This window comes from Armigeres subalbatus, chromosome 2, assembly GCF_024139115.2.
Source record: "Armigeres subalbatus isolate Guangzhou_Male chromosome 2, GZ_Asu_2, whole genome shotgun sequence".
Classification (NCBI taxonomy): Eukaryota; Metazoa; Arthropoda; class Insecta; order Diptera; family Culicidae; genus Armigeres; species Armigeres subalbatus.
This window is the reverse complement of record NC_085140.1, coordinates 318043035-318063082: the sequence shown is the minus strand read 5'-3', so window position 1 is coordinate 318063082 and position 20048 is coordinate 318043035. Positions and strand designations below refer to the sequence as shown.

Sequence of the window (20048 nt, the reverse complement as noted above, 5' to 3'; positions counted from 1 at the left end):
AGCGTCTCTTAAAGATGGCTGGAGAGATATTCGATCCGCTATTGGAAGCACCGCAACCGCTGCAATAGGCACGATGCCCCTGAATCAGAGAAACGACTGGTATTGCGGCGAATGCGAGCAGTGTTAGTTGAGGAGAAGAATGTAGAATGGACGAGATTGCTGCAACATCGAACGAGGCCGAACGAGGCACGATACAAACGGGCGCGGAACAGACAAAACTCGGTTTTTCGGAGGAAAAAGCGCCAGCCTGAAAAAAGATCGAGACCGTGGAGAGACGGAGCAACTGACGGAGCAACAACGCACGAAAGTTCTATGAGAAGTTGAACCGTTCACGTAAGGGCCAAATGCCACAGCCCGTTATGTGTAAGGACATAAACGGGAACCTTCTTACAAACGACTAGTTGACAAACTAGCAGGAGAGTTGTTTAAACACGGTGATGAGGCACTGGCTACAGCGCTGCACTGGGTGATTACCAAGGTTTGGGAGTATGAGGTTCTACCGCAGGAGTGGATGGAAGGTGTCGTGTGCCCCTGTCCCATTTACAAAAAAGGCGATAAGTTGGATTGTAGTTGGATAGATAAGTTGTAGTCATGTAACTTCTGTTTTGATGTTGGTTTTCATTATAGTACCCAAATGAGTGTTATAATGGATTTTATGCAACCCATTAAAGTTGCATAATCATATTAACAGCGTCTCTATGGGGAAATAGTATTTCATAAAAATCATTTTTATTTTTTCATTTATTCAGACTAAGGCCGAAGTGGCCTGTGCGGTATATAAGAGTCTTCTCCATTCGGCTTGATCCATGGCTACACGTCGCCAACCACGTAGTCTACGGAGGGTCCGCAAGTCATCTTCCACCTGATCGATCTACTTTGCCCGCTGCGCACCTCGCCTTCTTGTGCCCGTCGGATCGTTGTCGAGAACCATTTTCACCGGGTCCGACATTCTGGCTACGTGCCCGGCCCCAGTCTTTCGATTTTCGCGGTGTGAACGATGGATGGTTCTCCCAGCAGCTCACGCAACTCGTGGTTCATTCGCCTTATCCACGTACCGTCCGCCATCTGCACCCCACCTATGATGGTACGCAGCACTTTCTTTTCGAAAACTCAAAGTGCGCGTTGGTCCTCCACGAGCATCGTCCAGGTCTCGTTTCCGTAGAGGACTACCGGTCTAATAAGCGTTTTGTAGATTGTCAGTTTGGTACGGCGGCAAACTCTATTCGATCGGAGTGTCTTGCGGAGTCTAAAGTACGTACGATTTCCAGCCACTATGCGTCTCCGAATTTCTCTGCTGGTATCATTTTCGGCAGTCACCAGTGAGCCCAAGTACACAAATTCTTCTACCACCTCGATGTCGTAATCACCGATGCAAACTAGCTCGCATTGTCTTCTCTTGAACCTCTTCCTATCGTGTACTTCTTCGACGTGTTGATGACTAGTCCGATCCGCTTAGCTTCCCTCTTCAGTCTGGTGTAGGCTTCCTCCATCTTCACAAAGTTACGTGCTATAATATCTATGTCCTCGGCGAAACCAAATAGCTGGACGGACTTACTGAAAATTGTACCACTCGTGTCAATCCCTGCTCTTTGTATTACCCCTTCCAAAGTGACGGTGAATAGCAGACACGAAAGACCATCACCTTGCCGTAACCCTCTGCGCGTTTCGATGGGACTCGAGAATGCCCCTGAAACTCGAACTACACACATCACCCGATCAATCGTCGATTTGATCAATCGTGTCAGTTTATCGGGAAATCCGTGCTCATGCATTAGCTGCCATAGCTTGTATCATATGCGTATTGTATCTTCCCGATCGATTGTATCATATGCGGCTTTGAAGTTTATGAATTGATGATGTGTGGGCACGTTGTTTTCGCGGCATTCCTGCAGTACTTGGCGGATGGTGAACACATGGTGGAGCGTTCGCCCACAAAATCCGCCTGGTTCTGCCCCACGAACTCCCTTGCAATAGGTGCTAGTCAACGGCATAAAATTTGAGAGAGTATTTGTATCGTTCAGCAATGTGAATGCGCGGTAGTTGCTACAATCCAGCTTATCGCCCTTTGTTTAGATGGGACACAAGACACCTTCCATCCACTCCTTCATAAAAATTAGTTGCCGTGAAATACCACAACGTAAATGTATGAACTCTTCTCTTTCATGTCATGGATAAATTAAAATGTTCTATCGAGGGATCTAGCGTATTTTATTCAGTACAAATTTTCTAGTGCAAATTCCTCACAAATCTTGAATGATAGTCATTTTGACACCCAAAATGTATGAAAAAATTACCCCCGATAGTAAATCCTGTAATCCTGTACTTTCGTGTAGTGGGTGTATCGGGAGATACTGATTTTTTTTTAAATAGAGTCCTACCGTGCATTAGTAAACTGAAGCCGTTACAAAATTTATTTTTTTGTTCAAATTTTTTATTTGATCCTACTCTTATAATATCATTGAAGTGGTTACCTGGTACGAGAAGTCAGAAGTCACCAAACGCTATCATTTAGTAGGTACTTTTTGCCTGTTGGGGTGTGTTTGTGTTCATGTTGTTCTACGCCCAACAACCCGAATTCTACTGCTATTATAATTCGACAGCGCAATTAATCTAAACTTACGAGCCCATCAAATTCTCACATTCCGAACACCCCGTTTCAATTCCGGGCATATTTTGTCAATTAATGTCCCACCCAAAGACTACCATATCGCGTATTGGCGATCACCCGTAATAAACTAACACCGCTGCGCTGCTGCTGTCCATCCATTTCCGAAAGATCTCCAGCACGGTGTGAAAAAATACAGCTTTTATGGCGCTCATAAACTGATTAAAAATTATCACTTCGTTGCAGGCTTTGTTTCTTCCAGATGATGGCAGGTTCCCATAGCGATGTTGGCGGTCTGCAGGCCGTTCCCTGAATAATTTCAAAAGATTTGATTTTTGCCTTCCTCGTACACACTTGGTGTACGTTAAGGCTATGATAGGAGCAATACTAAATCGAACTATTGATATACAACCCGGGCCTATTAGGTCCTATTAGGCCCACTCAGTTCGAGAAACTTAGCAGATAGGGGAACGGTTCGGCACTTCATCTCATAGCTCCCATTTCCATCCCATCAAAAAAAGCAATGAAAAGGAATTTGATTTGATTTTTATTTTTGTGATTTTTTTCAGCAGTGAGCACGCATGTTAGCAGAAAGAAGCAACAGGACTGGTGCTGTGCTGTATTTCTCTGCTTTGTGATGAGAAGAATATATGTTCAGTGAGGGGTGGTCGGTATTGACCATTTTCAACAAATACCGGTATTCGGTATTCATTGGAGTCAATACCGGTAATACCGGTAAAATAGCGGTATTGGTGGAAATTTCTGGTTTAAGAAAAATGATTTGGACTTTTGAATGAAAACCAATATTTGTTGACTTCAAATGTTAAAGTCATTGCTTGTTGAGCTGGGCAAAGTCAAACTAAAGTAGACATAATCTACTGAGTGATTCATCTCCCAATCCGCATCGGATTTTGTTAGCAATGTTGCCAGTTGCTGAGAATGCCCTCTATGGTTCAACGGAAGTTGGACGAATGGTTCCAAGAACGTCGAAAATCAGTGTCAAGTACTTGCCCTTAATCCCCTCATACTCATAGTAGAAGAATTCCTTACGGATTGCTTGTAAGGATCTTAGCGTCAACGTAGTCGCCACCGGTAACGAAAGTGTTTTGCTCTGCTGCAGGCTCTTCACGAGTTGTTCTTTAATCGTGTTTTCTGATTGCTTTACGACATATTATGGTTTGTTCTTTTAGAGTATAAAAAAAGTTGGCAAAAATTTCTGTGGCTTGATTTGATAACATTAAATGGAGCTCTACGATGGCTTCGTATGGAGTGTTCTCAAGCAGTTTAGAAAATAAAAAATATTAATAATTAAACTAGCTCGTACGTCTTGATATCGCATATGAGTTCTATCAAACAAGTTATTTAACAAGATATAAGTATTTTGATACCACTATATGTATGATCCAAATATCAAAATAATCTCTAAAAAAGATTTTTATTTGTTTATGCTCCATATAATTATTATCATAATGAAAACTCATTGTGTAAATCAAACGAAAAATGCTTGATATCACAATAAGTTTTTTTTTGCTTTTAGAGATATCAAGAAATATTATCATTTTGTTATTTATCATACAACATTCAGTTCTCATTTTTTATGTGTTTGCTATTAACTCGATTTGGTGACCCTAAATGAGATATTAGAACTGAAAGTATCAAAAATCGAAAAAGTCATTGGCAATTTGACAGATGGCTAAGATAATGATGCACGTAGGTATGATAAATGGCGATGATGATAGATTTTTGCCGTAGCATGGACGTCGTCAATGATGCTTACTTGTGCAAAGATGCATTCATGCGCGCGTTCAATTGTTTGTTACACGGCAAGTCTTTACTACTTGTATTCGCATATTTGTTCCATTTTTGCTGGATTTCATATTTTTTATACGGGATAGATATGCGATTACTGGCAGTTTAGTTGATATAGGTCATTGCGCGCGGCAAACCTAACCTCACTATTTTGACAGGTACTGGTCCTGTTGTTTACGTTTCGGACTTAGAATTTTTTTGATCCAAATTAAATCTGCATATTTCACGATGTTGAAGACATTTCGTAAATTCCGCATTCAAATATTGGTAATTATCGATAAGTTTAGGTAATAATCGATCAGATAAACCAAAGAATGATAGAATTATATAAAAATTAAAATGTAATCGTCTGTAAACAACAGGACCAGTACCTGTCAAAAGTCGTGCGTGACGTCACTGTGCAATGGAGTATATGTAGGTGAAAAATCTTCGAGATTTTTATATTGATCGAAAAACTTGAAATACCGAAAATACCGGTATTTGACTGTCTCTAATACCGGTATTTTCGGTACTCAAATTGGCCGGTAATACCGGTATTACCGGTTTCGGTACTACCGGTTAGACCACCCTAAGTGAGATGGAAAACGGAACAGTTCCCTTATCTGTCCACGTGTTAATCACTGCTTTTCGAAATTATAGCAAGGTTTGTACCTTAACTAAACACGAGAAAGGCTGTACTACACTGACTTCTATAAAATAATGGTTGCATAAAATCTTTGCATTTCATTTTTTCTTACCAAGAAGTAATTAAATTATTCGTGATCCATGATGGTACGAACTACAAACAATATAGATCACATGAGATTTTTTGTCGCATTCAAAACCAGAGCCATTAATTTGTGCAGCAAATGTTTGAAATTTCTGATGTAGCTATAAGGGGCCATCCAGAGCGTATGTAGAGCTCCATAATCGTCGGTCTTGGGCGATGTTCCTCAAGTTTCCCCGAACGTTTAGGGCCCCAGGTCCGATTCCACCGTGTGCAGCCAGCGTGTTCTTGGCCTTCCATGAAGTCGCTGGCCTCTATCTGGTTCTCTGTTTAAAATTGTTTTCGCTATTCTTGCTTCCGACATTCGCACTAAATGACCAGTCCACTGAAGTCTGCCGTATTTTATACGATTCACAATATTTTCTTCTTTGTATACTTGATACAGCTCATGATTCATGCGTCTGCGCCACACACCATTTTCTAGTTTCCCTCCGAGTATTGTACGCAGCACTTTTCGTTCGAAAACTCCGAAAGCTCTCCGGTCCGTCTCTTTTAACGTCCATGCTTCGAGTCAGTGTTCCGACTTCTGAAGGACCTTACACATATAACGTCCGTGAAATGTCGTTCGCCGATCAGCACGTGGTCTATCTGTGAGCAAGTGTCTCCACTCGAATGTTGCCTGGTGTGTGTCGCAGATATTCTTACGTGCGAAGTAGGTACTGCTGATTGCCATCCCTCTAGCAGCAGCAAAGGTTACATGTCGAAGACCATTATCGTTGGTGGCGGAATGAAGGGTTTCCGTACCAATGACAGGGCGAAAGAAACTTTCTCTTCCGATCTGCGCATTTGCATCCCCGATGACAATCTTTACACCGTGTGCTGGGCACTCTCCGTAGGCCTTATCCTTGGAACTCATCCTTCACGTCAACAGGCTTATCGTTCGTTGTGGCACAGATGCTGATCAGGCTATAGTTGAAGAGCTTGCCCTTCTTTCTCAACAAGCAAATGCGGTCGCTTCCCAAGTAACCAAAAGTTCCTTTAAGAGTACGTTTTTCGCTTAAGCAGCTCAGTGAAGCTGATTAAGTGAAAAACGTACTCTTAAAGGAACTTTGGGTTACTTGGGTTATCAGCTGTTACCGGATAACACGTTTCATCTGCTTTCCGACCGCCATGAAGCCAACTCCTCATTCTACTCTGTCACTGCCGCTATAGTAGATGTTATACTTGAATGAATTGTTTGCTATGGGATCCACCGCCCGGAATTCACGATCTCCAGTTCTGGGCCACCGTATTTCCTGCTTCCACGCTCACACCGACCTTCTGCAGCTCACGAGCCAGGAGCCCAACACGTACGGGTTTATTAAAAGTTCTCACGTTCCAAGATCCGACTTTCCAATTGTTGCCCTTTATTCGTTGCCAGGTATGTTGTCGTTGAATCAATCCGTTTGCTCTACGTTTCCCTTTCTTGGTAGCTGTAGAATCTTTGGTAGGCTACCTTACCAGGGTTGCGTTACCTACATCGCGTTGAAGGGGCTGCTTTCTCGATGCTGACACGATGCAGCATGATGTGCACAGTTTTGTTTAGAGTCCCTCGCTGGCACTCGGACGATAATCAGCCGCCCCTAACATGGGGAACATCATGTCGCCGATGACGATTTTGACATCCCACAGTGGGCATCCATCGTATGTCTGCTCCAGCTGTGCATAGAACGCTTCTCTTTCGTCGTCGGGTTTCCCTTCGTGTGGGCATTGCACGTTAAACCCCACCACAACCTAGGCAGACACCACAACTCGCAGATGGCCTGGGGAGGGATCGTCAAGCTGCTCCCAAAATTGTCTCTGTCAAAACAGTCTCCGTTGTAAATTAGAAAAGTGAAATATTATCTCCTCCATTGGGTAAATCACTACTAGGGCTTATGGACTTGATTTCCGGCTTACTGCACAGAAAACTAAGGATTTATACTGTTTGGAAGCCGTAGATTTATGATTGATTATTTTTAAAAAGTCTCCCACTTATTTCTCATAGTACTCAATATATTTGAATCACTTATTTCACTCCCAATTGATCCAATTATAGAAAATAAAAATGTAGATTCCGAATATTCACTCTTCGTTGCAACGCCGCTGAGCCGGAGTGAGTCTTTACACTTTCACAAAACGGAATCATCATATAAACACCTAGGGGGGCTGGGGGTAATATGGACATTGGACATGCTAAGGAATCGCGTCATTTTCACAAGGAAATTGGGGACCTAAACCACTTACGTGAATCTTAAATAGAAGCACTACAATGTCCTGAAGTCAATTTAATGGAAAACAATCGGATTCAGTGATTTTTTTTAACAATGAAAATCAGGATGAAAAAATCTTGATTTAAAACTATGCGGGTGAAATGGACATAGTGTGTGAAAATGGATATGTTGGATAATAATTAATATATTGGTAACTTACAATTATTTTACTAAAAAAGCATGTTACATCAATAAAAATCACTTTAAAATACCATTTGTCTGAACGAAACTCGGAAATTTGAATTTCCTAATGAATGCTTGGTGTTTTCGGAGGTAAACAATACAAACTTTTCAAAATAAAATTTCGTTGAAAAAAATGTATGTACTTCATATGGTCCATATTACCCACACCAGAACGTGTCCGTTTTACCCCACCATGATCCAATTTCTTAAAAAATTCTCAAAAAATCGAATTTTGAGATAAATCATCAATTCAACCCGTACACAATCTTTGGATAGACTAAGTTTGAGATCCTCGAGGATCATGCGGATTAGTTTTGCCGATTTCTGTTTTAAAAGCTTAAATACTGCACATCAAAAATTACATCACCATGGCATTTCAGCCATAGTTTACATTAAATCTTTAATAAACAGAATAGTTTTCATTATTTGAATGTAGTAAAACATGTTACACTCATAATTTGAAACAAGCAATAAGATCCACTTGATGGAGTGCCAAATTTGTAACGATTTAGCTCAAACGGGACCCCTGTCCATTTTACCCCCACCTTTCCCTCCTGAAAATCGTCACAGTTCTCGATACAATCATTGCTTGAAGCAATAATTCAAAACTCACGCACTTCAATCCTTGCTATTTGTTCGTTTCACCAGAACTTATATTAACATATTAGAAATGTATCCTCAAACCGCAAAAAAAATCACCTCGGCCTAAGAACTTCTAGCCGATCCGTGCTGCCAAAAGGCCAGGAGCCTCTTTTAGTAGAAATACTAGAATAAGAGATCGGCGAAGACGCCATCTTGTTTCCAATCGAACCGTCAAAAGCGGTTCCATTTCGACTTGTTTACTTTTTGCACCCATAAGAAGCAAGCAAAAAGTTCAAGTGCTGCCAGTATCATTTTCACGATTTCATGCATTTTCATACGTTGCCATTTCGACAGTTTTTCACTCCGCCGGTCTCTGGTTATAGGGTTGCTATCTTTTAGTATAAAAATTATTTCATTCATTCATTTCATTTATTCATTGTTAATAGGAAAACTGTCTAATATGTTGACGCATATTGATGCATATTTTTGTTTACGTCGCATTTTCTACCGTCCCGAAAGAGAATGAGAGTAAAATGTTGAGAGATTGAGCGAAATTTTGCTTAGACCGGGAACGGGTTTGAAGTTAGCCGGAAATGCAATCGCTATGACTGAAATGAGTGCTGCACCTCGTTAATTTAAATCAAATAGAAGCTTTTTTAAACGAAGTTTAGCAAGAATAGCTATTTTTAAGCAGAAGTGAACCCCATTGCAGTATTGCACGGCAGACAAAATTCAGGAAAAGTTTCTTCATGTCATAAACATCAATTGAATAATGCAGTCGTATGCTTGTCAGGCCGGGAATGGGGTAAGAAACCCTATATAGGGGAACGGTTCGGCACTTCATCCCATAGCTCCTATTTCCATCCCATCAAAAACAAAGCAATGAAAAGGAATTTGATTTGTTTCTTATTTTTGTGATTTTTTTTACCAGTGAGCACGCGTGAAAAAAAAGAAGAACAAGAGAACGTTATTTTTGGCAACCGACCCGGCAACGAAATAAGGACTATGATTGGAAACTCGGTACCTGGAATGTCAGGACCCTAAATGAACCTGGACGAGTGACCCTTCTGGCTCGTGAACTGCAGAAGGTTGGAGTGAACGTGGCTGCTATTCAAGAAGTCCGATGGCCTAGATCCGGAGAACGTGAATTCCGAGCCGTGGACCCCACGACCAATACTGCATTCAAGTATAACATCTATCACAGCGGCGGTGAAAAAGCAGAGCATGGAGTTGGTTTCGTAGTGATGGGCAAGCAGATGAAGCGAGTGATGCGGTGGAAACCCATTAGCGAACGAATCTGTGTGTTGAGGATACGGGGCAAATTCTTCAATTACAGCCTAATCAACGTTTACGCACCGACAAACGATAAATCCGACGACGTGAAGGACACGTTTTATGAATATCTTGATAAAGCCTATGGAGAGTGCCCAAAGCATGACGTGAAAATTGTTATCGGAGACGCTAACGCCCAGGTCGGTAGAGAGGCCTTTTTCGTCCCATAATCGGTAGGGAGAGCCTTCACTCCGCTACCAATGACAACGGCCTACGGCTAGTAAATTTTGCTGCTGCCAGAGGGATGGCCATCAGTAGCACCTACTTTGCACGAAAGAACATCCGAAAGCACACCTGGAGACACCCAAATGGTGAAACTTGCAACCAGATAGAACAGCGATTGTCGGCGGAAGGAGTATCGGCTGATTACCGCCAGAAGCTCGACGAACGGATAAGTGCAATCAACGTTAGCGACAACATCAACGATCTATGGGAGTCGATCCATGGAGCGGTGAGCACAACAGCACGAGAAGTGGTAGGCACTGCACAGAGGCGACCCAGGACGGGTTGGTTCGATGTGGAGTGTCAGAGAGTGACAGACGAGAAGAACGTTGCCAGAAGCCGGATGTTGGTGTCAGGTACCCGATCGAATAGAGATCGGTACAAGGAAGCAAGAGCAGCCGAAAAACGAGCCCACCGCAGGAAGAAAGAAGAGTACGAAGAACAAGTTATTAGTGAGGCGCAGGAAAAAATGGAGCAGAACGATATGCGGAGGTTTTATGAGTCTGTCAATGGCGTGCGGAGAAAGACAGCGCCATCTCCCGTCATGTGCAACGACCAACAAGGGAATTTGCTGACAGATAAAACTGAAGTGGCTGCCAGGTGGAAGCGACACTTCGAGACTTTGTTGAATGGAGGAAGTGACGGTGCATCGGTGAACAGAATAAATATTAGTGACGATGGACAAGCTGTGGAGTCGCCTACAGTAGATGAGGTTAAAAAAGCTGTTAAAGTGCTGAAAACAATAAGGCTGCGGGGAAGGACCAGCTCCCGGCTGAACTTCTCAAACATGTCAGTGAGCAGCTTTATGAAGTTCTGCACCATATTACGTCGAAAATATGGGAAGACGAGGAAATGCCTGCTAGCTGGTTGGACGGCCTCATTTGCCCTCTCTTTAAGAAAGGGCACAGACTGGAGTGCGCCAATTACCGAGGAATAACCCTCCTTAATTCGGCGTACAAAATTATGTCCCGTATTCTGTTCAACAGATTGAGACCGCTTGAAGAGTCCTTCGTCGGCGAATACCAAGCAGGTTTTCGTGAGGGCCGATCAACGACGGATCAAATGTTTACCCTGAGACAAATCCTTGATAAATTCCGGGAGTACAACTTGCAGACACATCATCTGTTTATTGATTTCAAGGCGGCGTACGATTCAGTGAAACGGAATGAATTATGGCTAATTATGCTTGAACATGGTTTTCCGGCGAAACTGATACGGCTGATTCGTATAACGTTGGACGGATCGAAATCAAGTGTAAGGGTTGCGGATGAAATATCGACGTCATTTGTTACCTTAGATGGATTAAAGCAGGGTGATGCACTCTCGAACCTACTGTTCAATATAGCGCTCGAGGGAGCGATTAGGAGAGCTGGTGTGCAAAGAAGCGGTACCATTATCACAAAATCGCATATGCTCCTGGGATTTGCGGACGATATATCGGAATTGATCGCCGTGCCGTGGAAGAGGCTTTTGCGCCTTTTAAGAGGGAGACAGCGAGGATTGGACTCACGATCAATACCAGCAAAACGAAGTACATGGTCGCTGGCAATCAACGTGGGTTAATTAGTGGTGGTGGTAGCGAAATAGTGCTGGATGGTGAAAAATTTGAAGTGGTAGAAGAATTTGTGTATCTTGGAACATTAGTGACGTGCGATAATGATGTTACCCGCGAGGTGAAAAGGCGTATTGCAGCTGCAAATAGGGCTTATTACGGACTTCGTAACCAGCTTAAGTCCCGTAGTCTGCAAACGAAAACAAAACTCGCGCTGTATACTACTCTGATTCTTCCGGTGGCTTTATACGGCCATGAGACATGGACGTTAAAGGAGGCTGATCGGAGAGCTCTCGGAGTGTTTGAGCGTAAGGTGCTGCGGACAATACTCGGCGGTAAACAGGAGAACGGTATCTGGCGGCGTCGCATGAATCACGAATTGTACCAGGTGTATAAAGGGCTGGATATTATTAAGCTTATACAACACGGCAGACTACGGTGGGCTGGTCACGTTGTTCGTATGCCGGAAGAACGTCAAGCGAAGATAATATTTAGTAGAGAACCCGGAAGAGGCCGCAGGCTTCGTGGAAGGCCGCGTACACGATGGCTTTTTGCAGTTGAAGAGGACCTGAGGGCGCTCAATGTTCAGGGCGACTGGAAGCGATTGGCCCAGGATCGAGTCCAGTGGAGAAGGATACTCCATTCGGCGTAGGTTCATCGAAGAGCTGTAGCCCATCAAGTATCAAGTAAGTAAGAGCACGCGTGTTAGCAAAAAGAAGCGACGAGATTGGTGCTGTATTTCTTTGTTTTACGATGAGATGAATATATGTTCAGTGAGATAGAAAACGGAGCAGTTACCTTATTTTTTATATTTTTTACGGAAATTCTAGCAAAAGACTTTGGAATTTTCACCAGAAAGCAAAATTTTTACGAGTTTTTTTTAAAATACTTAGTTTTATTGCTATTCTATATTTTTTCATGAAAATTTTCATACTTTTCTTTCCTTTTTTTGGAATTTAAATATGTTTCCAACAAACTTTTCAATTATTTTGATTCATTTGTAGATTTAATTTATTTTATTTTTCGATGGAAATTATGATTTCTTTGGGGAAAATTCTTTTTCCTAATTTCAATAATGCGTTATATTTAATTTTTGCATTTTTTAGATAATCTTCTTCATTCAAGCTAGAACACGACCTGCTTTTCAACTTATTATTCTATTAGCATTTCCACTGTTATTATTTGTATTTGAAAGCTTGCATATGCCTGCCATTGCATGAGTATGTCTTTTGTGTCAAGTACAATGGATACACTATGCCTATGTTTCCCCAACCGAAAACATTATAGACAGGACCGAAAATCGAATACGCCTTCTCCGGATTGGCAATCCAACGCCGTTGCTCGCATTGCTAACTGGATACTCGGGATTTTACAATTACTTTGGACCCCTGACGACAGTATTACATTATGCTCTAAAACTAAGATTAATTTCTAGAGGGTCCACTATTGGTAGGGAACATACTGTGGGACAATTCACCCTATGTACTACCCAGGAATCAGCTACGAGACGAGACACACAGCCACATCGTTCGATTGTCAATTTATATTAACTGAACACACGTTTTCTCTCACGCACGACACCACCCTACCATTCATTTCGACCTCCGGGAATCTCTTGATGAAAAGATGCATCGATTTATTCTCTTCCCGCGTCCCAGGCGTACCTACATATGCTGCTCCAGATGGTGCTATGTAGGTAATATCGATAACAATTTACGCCACCGAGTGTGTGCAGTTCTGTCTGCCCGCCCGTGTCCTCTGGTGGAGCAGTACCTAACTATACAGCTGGTAGGATTGTAACGATCACGGATTCTGCCTTGTCCCGCATTTGGTGAACCCCAGCAAACCTGGTGCGTCGATTGTATTCACGCGAGAAATGCGAATGAAATATTTCTTTCCGAATGGCGTTTGACACTTGTTTATGGATATGGAATTTATGTGTAAATTATATTTTGATCTAAGATAAGCTGCAGCACACCGTCAAGTTGGAGTGAAATAAACGATTTTCTTTTGGGTGCTGTACAATGACATTTAATGTTATTTAGTGGCACATTAATTAATAATGATTCAGTTTATACCTACCATTTGTATTTTTTTTTCTGTCTTCGGTTTTCGAAACATTGTTCACCAATCAGAAATTTGTTCCATGTGTATTAAGGAAAGAAGATTTTCAAATGTTGGAGTAAAATTCGCACTGTTTTGTTAAATTTTTCTACCTATTGGACATGTAGCTCAGCTCGATTGAGAGGCCTATTAGAAACTCAACCGCGAGAGCATTTTCAGCATGTCAAATTGGTCAAGTCAAGTCTATTATCAACTAACTAAAACGACACTCATTGTTTTAGTCAAGTAAGACTTTTATATCATTATATCTATGCTTCTAGTCCTTTCAGAATAGTGATGCTTTTTGCGCGTTCAAGCATGATCCTGTACCAGTGGGTGTTGCAACGCGCATGCCACGCGTGCAACCATGGGAACCAGCACAACGGCACAAAAAAAGGTTCGATGTGTTTGCTTTGTTTCCATTCACGACAGATTGATTCGCGAAGTCCTTGCAACTTTTCTCGATTCTCCGACGGAAATAGTCACAAAATCGTAGAACGAAAATAGTCCTAAAACGTTTCTAATTTTGGTAGCCTTTTTTGTAAGAGTTCGTGATTTGTCAACTAATCCTAGCATTTTGATTCACACGTGGCCCCTAATGTTGAGCTCGTGCCAGGCGGTATAGCTGCGCCGTGGTGTAAGGTTTCCGTTCTCGGAATGTTAAGCGATTAACAACTCTATTTCTCAGTATCAACATATAAATGTATACAACATAGGGCAGGGTGTCAGGCGGCATTCGGTCCAAGAGACCTTCATATAGTGGTTCGGTTGGCGAAGTAGACCACCATGAATAACGTGAACGTGCTCTTCAACGTGTCGAAAAATGAGCTCTTCAAGCTACCGGACAACTACAAAACATTGCACCGGAAGCTGAAAGTGAGCTACAGAGTCGAAAGGTATAAATGATTGCTATTGAAAAATTAGGGGTTCGATTACTTGGTGAAACTCAAAGAATCATGGTGCTTAAAACATATCTTTAAGTTGTGTATGGAAATATATGCTAACCGACTAAAACGCAATAATTTATAACGAAAACGATGTAAAGACCGGTTTTTAAAATTTTCGTGAAATGTCTGCGTCTATCAACTTTAGGATTTTTTGAAGAATCAATATGTTTGATACCTACCCCTATTTTTAATTAATAACTCGAACATGTTGCTTATTATCAATATCACATCAAGTTGGCGACTGATTTGAGTATTTAAGCTTCTGTCTTTCCGAATACCGGAATAATATTTCCATTCAAAAGGGGCCCTCATTAGCGGGGTTTTGCCAGCGTCATCATGAATAACTCCCTACTAGAATATCCTTATGAATAATATGATGTAGCGGAATATGAAAAGTTTTTGACATCTGTTCAAAACCATTCTTTCAAACAAATAAATTTGGATGAAAATTTTAAACCAATCAAATTATGCCCACAACAATTACGATTGTGAATCCACAACCTGTATATATAAAAATAAATGGTCTGTGTTCGAAACGGCGTTCGGTCGACTAGTGTTTTCTCAAATTTTAAATAGCATTTTTTTTTCTAAATTACAGTAATAAAAATGATATCACTCCGGATATTTTGAAAGGAGCTACAGTATTTGTACTAGCAGGTCCACAGGAAAAGTTCACTGAGACTGAATTTCAGTACTTGAAGGTGAGACTTTACTTGTAATCATGGTACTGTTTTTCTCACAGATATTGATTGTTTTTAAGGATTATATATCTGAGGGTGGCCGATTACTACTTTTGCTAGGCGAGGGAGGTGAGGTGAACTTCAATACCAATGTAAATTTTCTCCTCGAAGACTATGGCATGACAATCAATAGCGGTTAGTACAAATCTTATTTATTTGCTAAGCATCAATGTCTTTAATTTTCTTTTTTTTAAGACGCCGTTGTACGACCACAGTACTATAAATATTTCCACCCGAAAGAGGCCCTCATTAGCGGGGGTATTGCCAGCGATAGCATGAATAACTCCCTACTGGAATTCAGCAAAAGTATCCTAACGGCGTTCGATTTCATGGATGATAAATACAAAGTAGAGTTCGTGTACCCCTTCGGCGCTACCATGAACGTCATTCATCCTTCGAATGTCCTTCTGACCACCGGACCTGTAGTTTACCCCTTCAATCGCCCATTAGCCGGATACTACCAGAACGAAACTAACGGAAAACTAATAGCCATCGGGTCCGGCCATATGTTCCAGGACAAGTACATTTCGAACGAAATCAATACGGCCATTTGGGATGGAATCTTTGCTCTGATCCTTGAAGATAACTTCAAATTCAAATCATCGGATTTTAACGATCTTGAGGTACCGCGCGCCGTAGCGCAACCAATCACGACATAATAATTTACTCATGCCCATCATCCCATCCTCGCAGATTAATGACTACGCGATCATCCCCGATACAATCTATCTGGCCGAGCAGCCGAAGATCTGCCTAATGGACTCGCTCGACTACGACATTCCGGCCGACTTCAAGAAGCTATTCGATATGGGCCTGTACTCGATCAACAACGATTTGCTGCGCGATGTTATCAATACCTACGAGAAGTTGGACGTGCAATATGAACCACTCAAGATCATCAAGCCGCAGTTCGAGATCCCATTACCGCCGCTGCAGCTTGCGGTTAGACTCATTGTCGAGCTGCAACAGCACCGGAGCACGAAGGTTAATCGGTCCGTTATCATATTTTTTTTCAGGTTTTTCAGCCGATATTTAGCGATCTGTCGGCGCCACCGTTGGAGCTGTTTGATCTGGATGAAGCGTTCAGCTCGGAGAAAGCCCAGATCACGCAGCTCACCAATAAGTGCCTATCGCCGGCCCTGGAGAGTAATAATCGGAGAACACTCGATGAGAAAGAGCTGGGCTACTTCATACAGGAGTGTGGGCGAATTTTGAAAGTTTGTCAGGATGATCAACGTATGACGGCCAAAGAGATTTTAAACACCATCAGTTTGAAAGTGGCTCACTATAAGAAGCTAGATAAAGAATAAGTTTTTTCAATAAATACAAATACGAACCCATTAAGACAATGTTGAGGATTTAAAAAAATCTGTGTTGCCTATTTTCCCGGAAACGCAAAACCATTTCTGAGCTAGAGCAAATTAAAAAAAAAAATCTGTTGGCTTGAAATTTTTAGGACGTTATTTTTGTTTGTTGGTACTAATTATTATCTGAGACATTATTATTTATCCAGACTTTGACAGTTCATTGATCTTTTATCTCTTATATATCAATCAAGTCAATAGCGATCTCTGTTTGATCTGAAAGTCTTGCGGTGTCTAGTACATTCGAATTTCAGCCATGATGCGTCTATGGATTTCTCTGCTGGAATTATTTTCAACAGTTACCAGTGAGCCCAAGTACACGAATGGTAGGTGGCTTACAATTGTTTTCTCTCGTGCCTCTTCCTATCATGTACTTTGTTTGCGACGTGCTGATAACCAGCCCGATTCACTTAGCTTCCCTCTTCAGTCCGACGTAGGCTTCCTCCATTGTCTCAAAGTTCTTTTTCTTCTTATTGACATTACATCCCCCACTGGGACATAGCAGCCTCGATGCTTAATGTTTATTCAGCACTTCCACAGTTATGAACCGCGAGGTTTCTAAGCCAAGTTACCATTTTTGCATTCGTATCACGATTCGTATGCTCGTATGCCGTAGGGATGTCTGAAAATCGGGACTTTGAGAAAATCGTACCACTGGTGTCAATCTCTAGAGCAGTGATCCCCAAAGTGCGGCCCGCGGGCCGCATGCGGCCCTCCAAGCCTTTTCCTGCGGCCCGCGAAGGTTTTCTGAGAATACACTACATGTGGCCCATTGATAAGCATTATATGTATGACAGGAAAAGCTTTTTATCATTCCCAATTTCTCTCGGGAACCTTTCAAGTTTACACCACCATTATGGTTTATGAAATTCATAACTTCATACACATATAATATATACACATAATATGTAGACCGACAGCAAATATACTTCTATGTTATCGCTCCTGGTTATAATAATAGCAAATTTGTATTTAACCGCAGATTTTAAAGGAACTCAAGATTGAACTACAGGTAAAAATAATGTTCTCATACACTGATCCGTAATAAGAATGTTTTAATTTCTCAAAATAAGCTAGATTTTGGAGAAATTAAACTGAATTTTGTGGATTATTACCTCCAGAAACTACGTTGACTATCAACAATGGATTCTGTTCAGAATACTAATCGAATTCTTTTCAGAATCTCAAACAGAATTCATACAAATTTTGAAAAGATTGTGCCCCAAATCACTCCCGGAATTCTGTTCAGAATCGCGAATGGATTCTCTCTAGAATTCCAAACGAATTCTGTATAAAATTCTCATCGGATTCTGTTCATATTCCTTTTCAGAATCTCAATTGGATTCTGTTTATAATCCCAAACGGATTCTGTTCAGAATAACAGTAAGATTTTGTTTAGATTCTCAAACGAATTTTGCTCGGAATCTGGAGCGGATGCTGTTTAGAATCCCAATAGAGTTTTTTTTAAGAAAATGAAAAGCATGAGATCAAAATTACAGAATCAGTTGCCACATGATTATTAGGTAAAACAGCATAGAATATTTTCTGCTAACTAAGCCGACAAGATGCTATGGCGAAAAAACAGTTTCTTATGTCAAGTCCGCTACTGCAACAACTGTAGTGTAGACCCAGGTGTAGACTAAAAGTCAAAAATGAAATGTCCTTACAAGTATCGTCAACTGGGGGGAAGATGATCATTGAGGTGAAGATGATCATTTGATGTGTCAGTCAAAAGTGCCCAAATTTTTATGAAACGGTAATCAACAATATTCTCCGTTCAAGTAATATTACCGCTAGGTAGAAATCCGAGTTTTTCGATTATAATCATGAAAATGTATTTTGTGGAAGAAAGAGAGAGATAGTCATAAATGACGCTATTTTCGTTTCAAAAATTGACTTCGTAGACTTCTTTACGTAGTAAATTCAACATTCATACAAATAACCTAGTGTATTTTGACTACTAGGTCATAATGATTTTAGTAGAGCTGTCTTGATCAACTTCACCCCAAACCGGATTACTCAAAAAATGTGTGATAATTTAATTTATTTTAATAAATGCGAATGCATTTCAGAAAACTAAAGTTGTTGATTATTGCAACGTATAGCAGTACGTGTTTTGAAAATATTTGTTTCGATTTAAAATGTAAACACACATTGTTATTGCATGTTTTGACTTAAAATGATCATCTTCCCCAGTTGACGGTACATATTTTGTTTAAAAAAGATTGAAAGGAATACAATATATTGTTAAAATATTCAATATTCTATAATGTGCAATATAAACTGAAAAATAAAACTTGCAAATATACTGCGGCCCGCTTCAAAAGCTCAAAACGTCTGTGCGGCCCTTGATAATAAGCATGCTGGGGACCACTGCTCTAGAGCTAGCAAATGTATGTCCTGCGCGCGTGCTACCAGGTTCAGCACCATACCGCCATCATTGTCAGCCACAACGCCATTTGGGTTCTCTTCAAAATGCTCTCAGGTCAGGTCAGGAATGTGTCAGTAAATATATGCCCTTACACATATATGTTTAGATGTTTCACGGCCCATACGTGAACGGTTTGACTACTCCTAGAATTTTTGAACGTTAGTAGCGCGGTACAGTTGCTCAGTCTCTCCACGGTCTCGATCTTCCTTCTGGCGCTTTTTACCTTCCGCGCTCGTTTGTGTCGTACCTTGTTCGCCCTCGTGTAGTGTTGCAGCAATTTCGCTCATGCTACATTCTTCTCCTTCACAAACGGAATGCGAACGCTGTCATGCCAGTCGTTTCTCTGATCCGGCGACACCGTACCTAGTGCAGTGATTGCGATGCTTCCAATGGCGGATCGAAAATCTCTCCAACCATCTTCAAGAGGAGGTTGGCCTAGCTGCCCTTGCGTTGGGACTGCCACTTCCAGCTACTGTGCGTAATCGGGATAGTCTGCCGTCTTGTAACCCAATACATAATAATCCGTTCACTCGAGCTGTGGTCGATTTGGATTTCCGTAATTCTTGGTTAACTGATCTCCATGCGACCTTTTGGATATATTCTTGCGGGCAGTGGCGTAGCCACGGGGGTGGTTTTGTGTATAAAACCCCCCCCCCAGAGACAACATTTTGGAAGAAATTGGTTGTTACCCTCTACTCCAAGCTTTGGCAGCATGCGCGGAGGCGGGAATTCTGCCTTTTCACTGCCGAGTTCAAAAAGCAGATAGCATTCTTCGCACCATGACAAACAAGAATATGCCACCAGTAGCGAAACTCTATTGGCACGGTTCTAAAAGTGGGCACTCCAGCATAATCACCGTAGACGAGACTATCAAGCGAAAATTTTAAAAAGGAGATGATTTAGATTATCTGCAAGCTTCTGGGAGCAAGATATGCTAACTTCGACCACCGTTGCACCACGTGGAGTATTGTCGATATACTATACGTATACGTTTCGATACTACGCTTATTTTTAGTCGCAATGAAAAATAAGCGCCAGATAATCGCCACATAGGTACTTCCAGAAAAAAAGCTACTATGATATTTTTGAAAATTTGGCCGCCACGCGGAGTAACGTTTTTTTATGAGCGGTACAATTTTGTCGCGCTCTTCTCAAACGCTCAGATCTTAGCGGTGGTAACG

At 41.5% G+C, this 20048-nt stretch overlaps 1 protein-coding gene across 2 annotated transcripts in view; it reads left to right on the top strand.

The window, feature by feature from the left end:
• Positions 1-16408, top strand: part of LOC134216785 (intraflagellar transport protein 52 homolog) — a 70089-nt gene extending 53681 nt beyond the window's left edge. Inside the window, exons 1-7 of one of the 2 annotated variants that reach the window (XM_062695589.1) lie at positions 13833-14022; positions 14074-14281; positions 14931-15033; positions 15093-15207; positions 15268-15695; positions 15766-16014; positions 16089-16408. In XM_062695589.1, coding sequence (XP_062551573.1) covers positions 14172-14281; positions 14931-15033; positions 15093-15207; positions 15268-15695; positions 15766-16014; positions 16089-16382 — 1299 coding nt within the window. In that variant the 5' untranslated portion in view covers positions 13833-14022; positions 14074-14171 and the 3' untranslated portion in view covers positions 16383-16408. Of the gene's footprint in view, positions 1-13832; positions 14023-14073; positions 14282-14930; positions 15034-15092; positions 15208-15267; positions 15696-15765; positions 16015-16088 lie in introns of those variants that run through there. The other variant, XM_062695590.1, reaches the window with a different exon arrangement.
• Positions 16409-20048: the final 3640 nt, after the last annotated feature.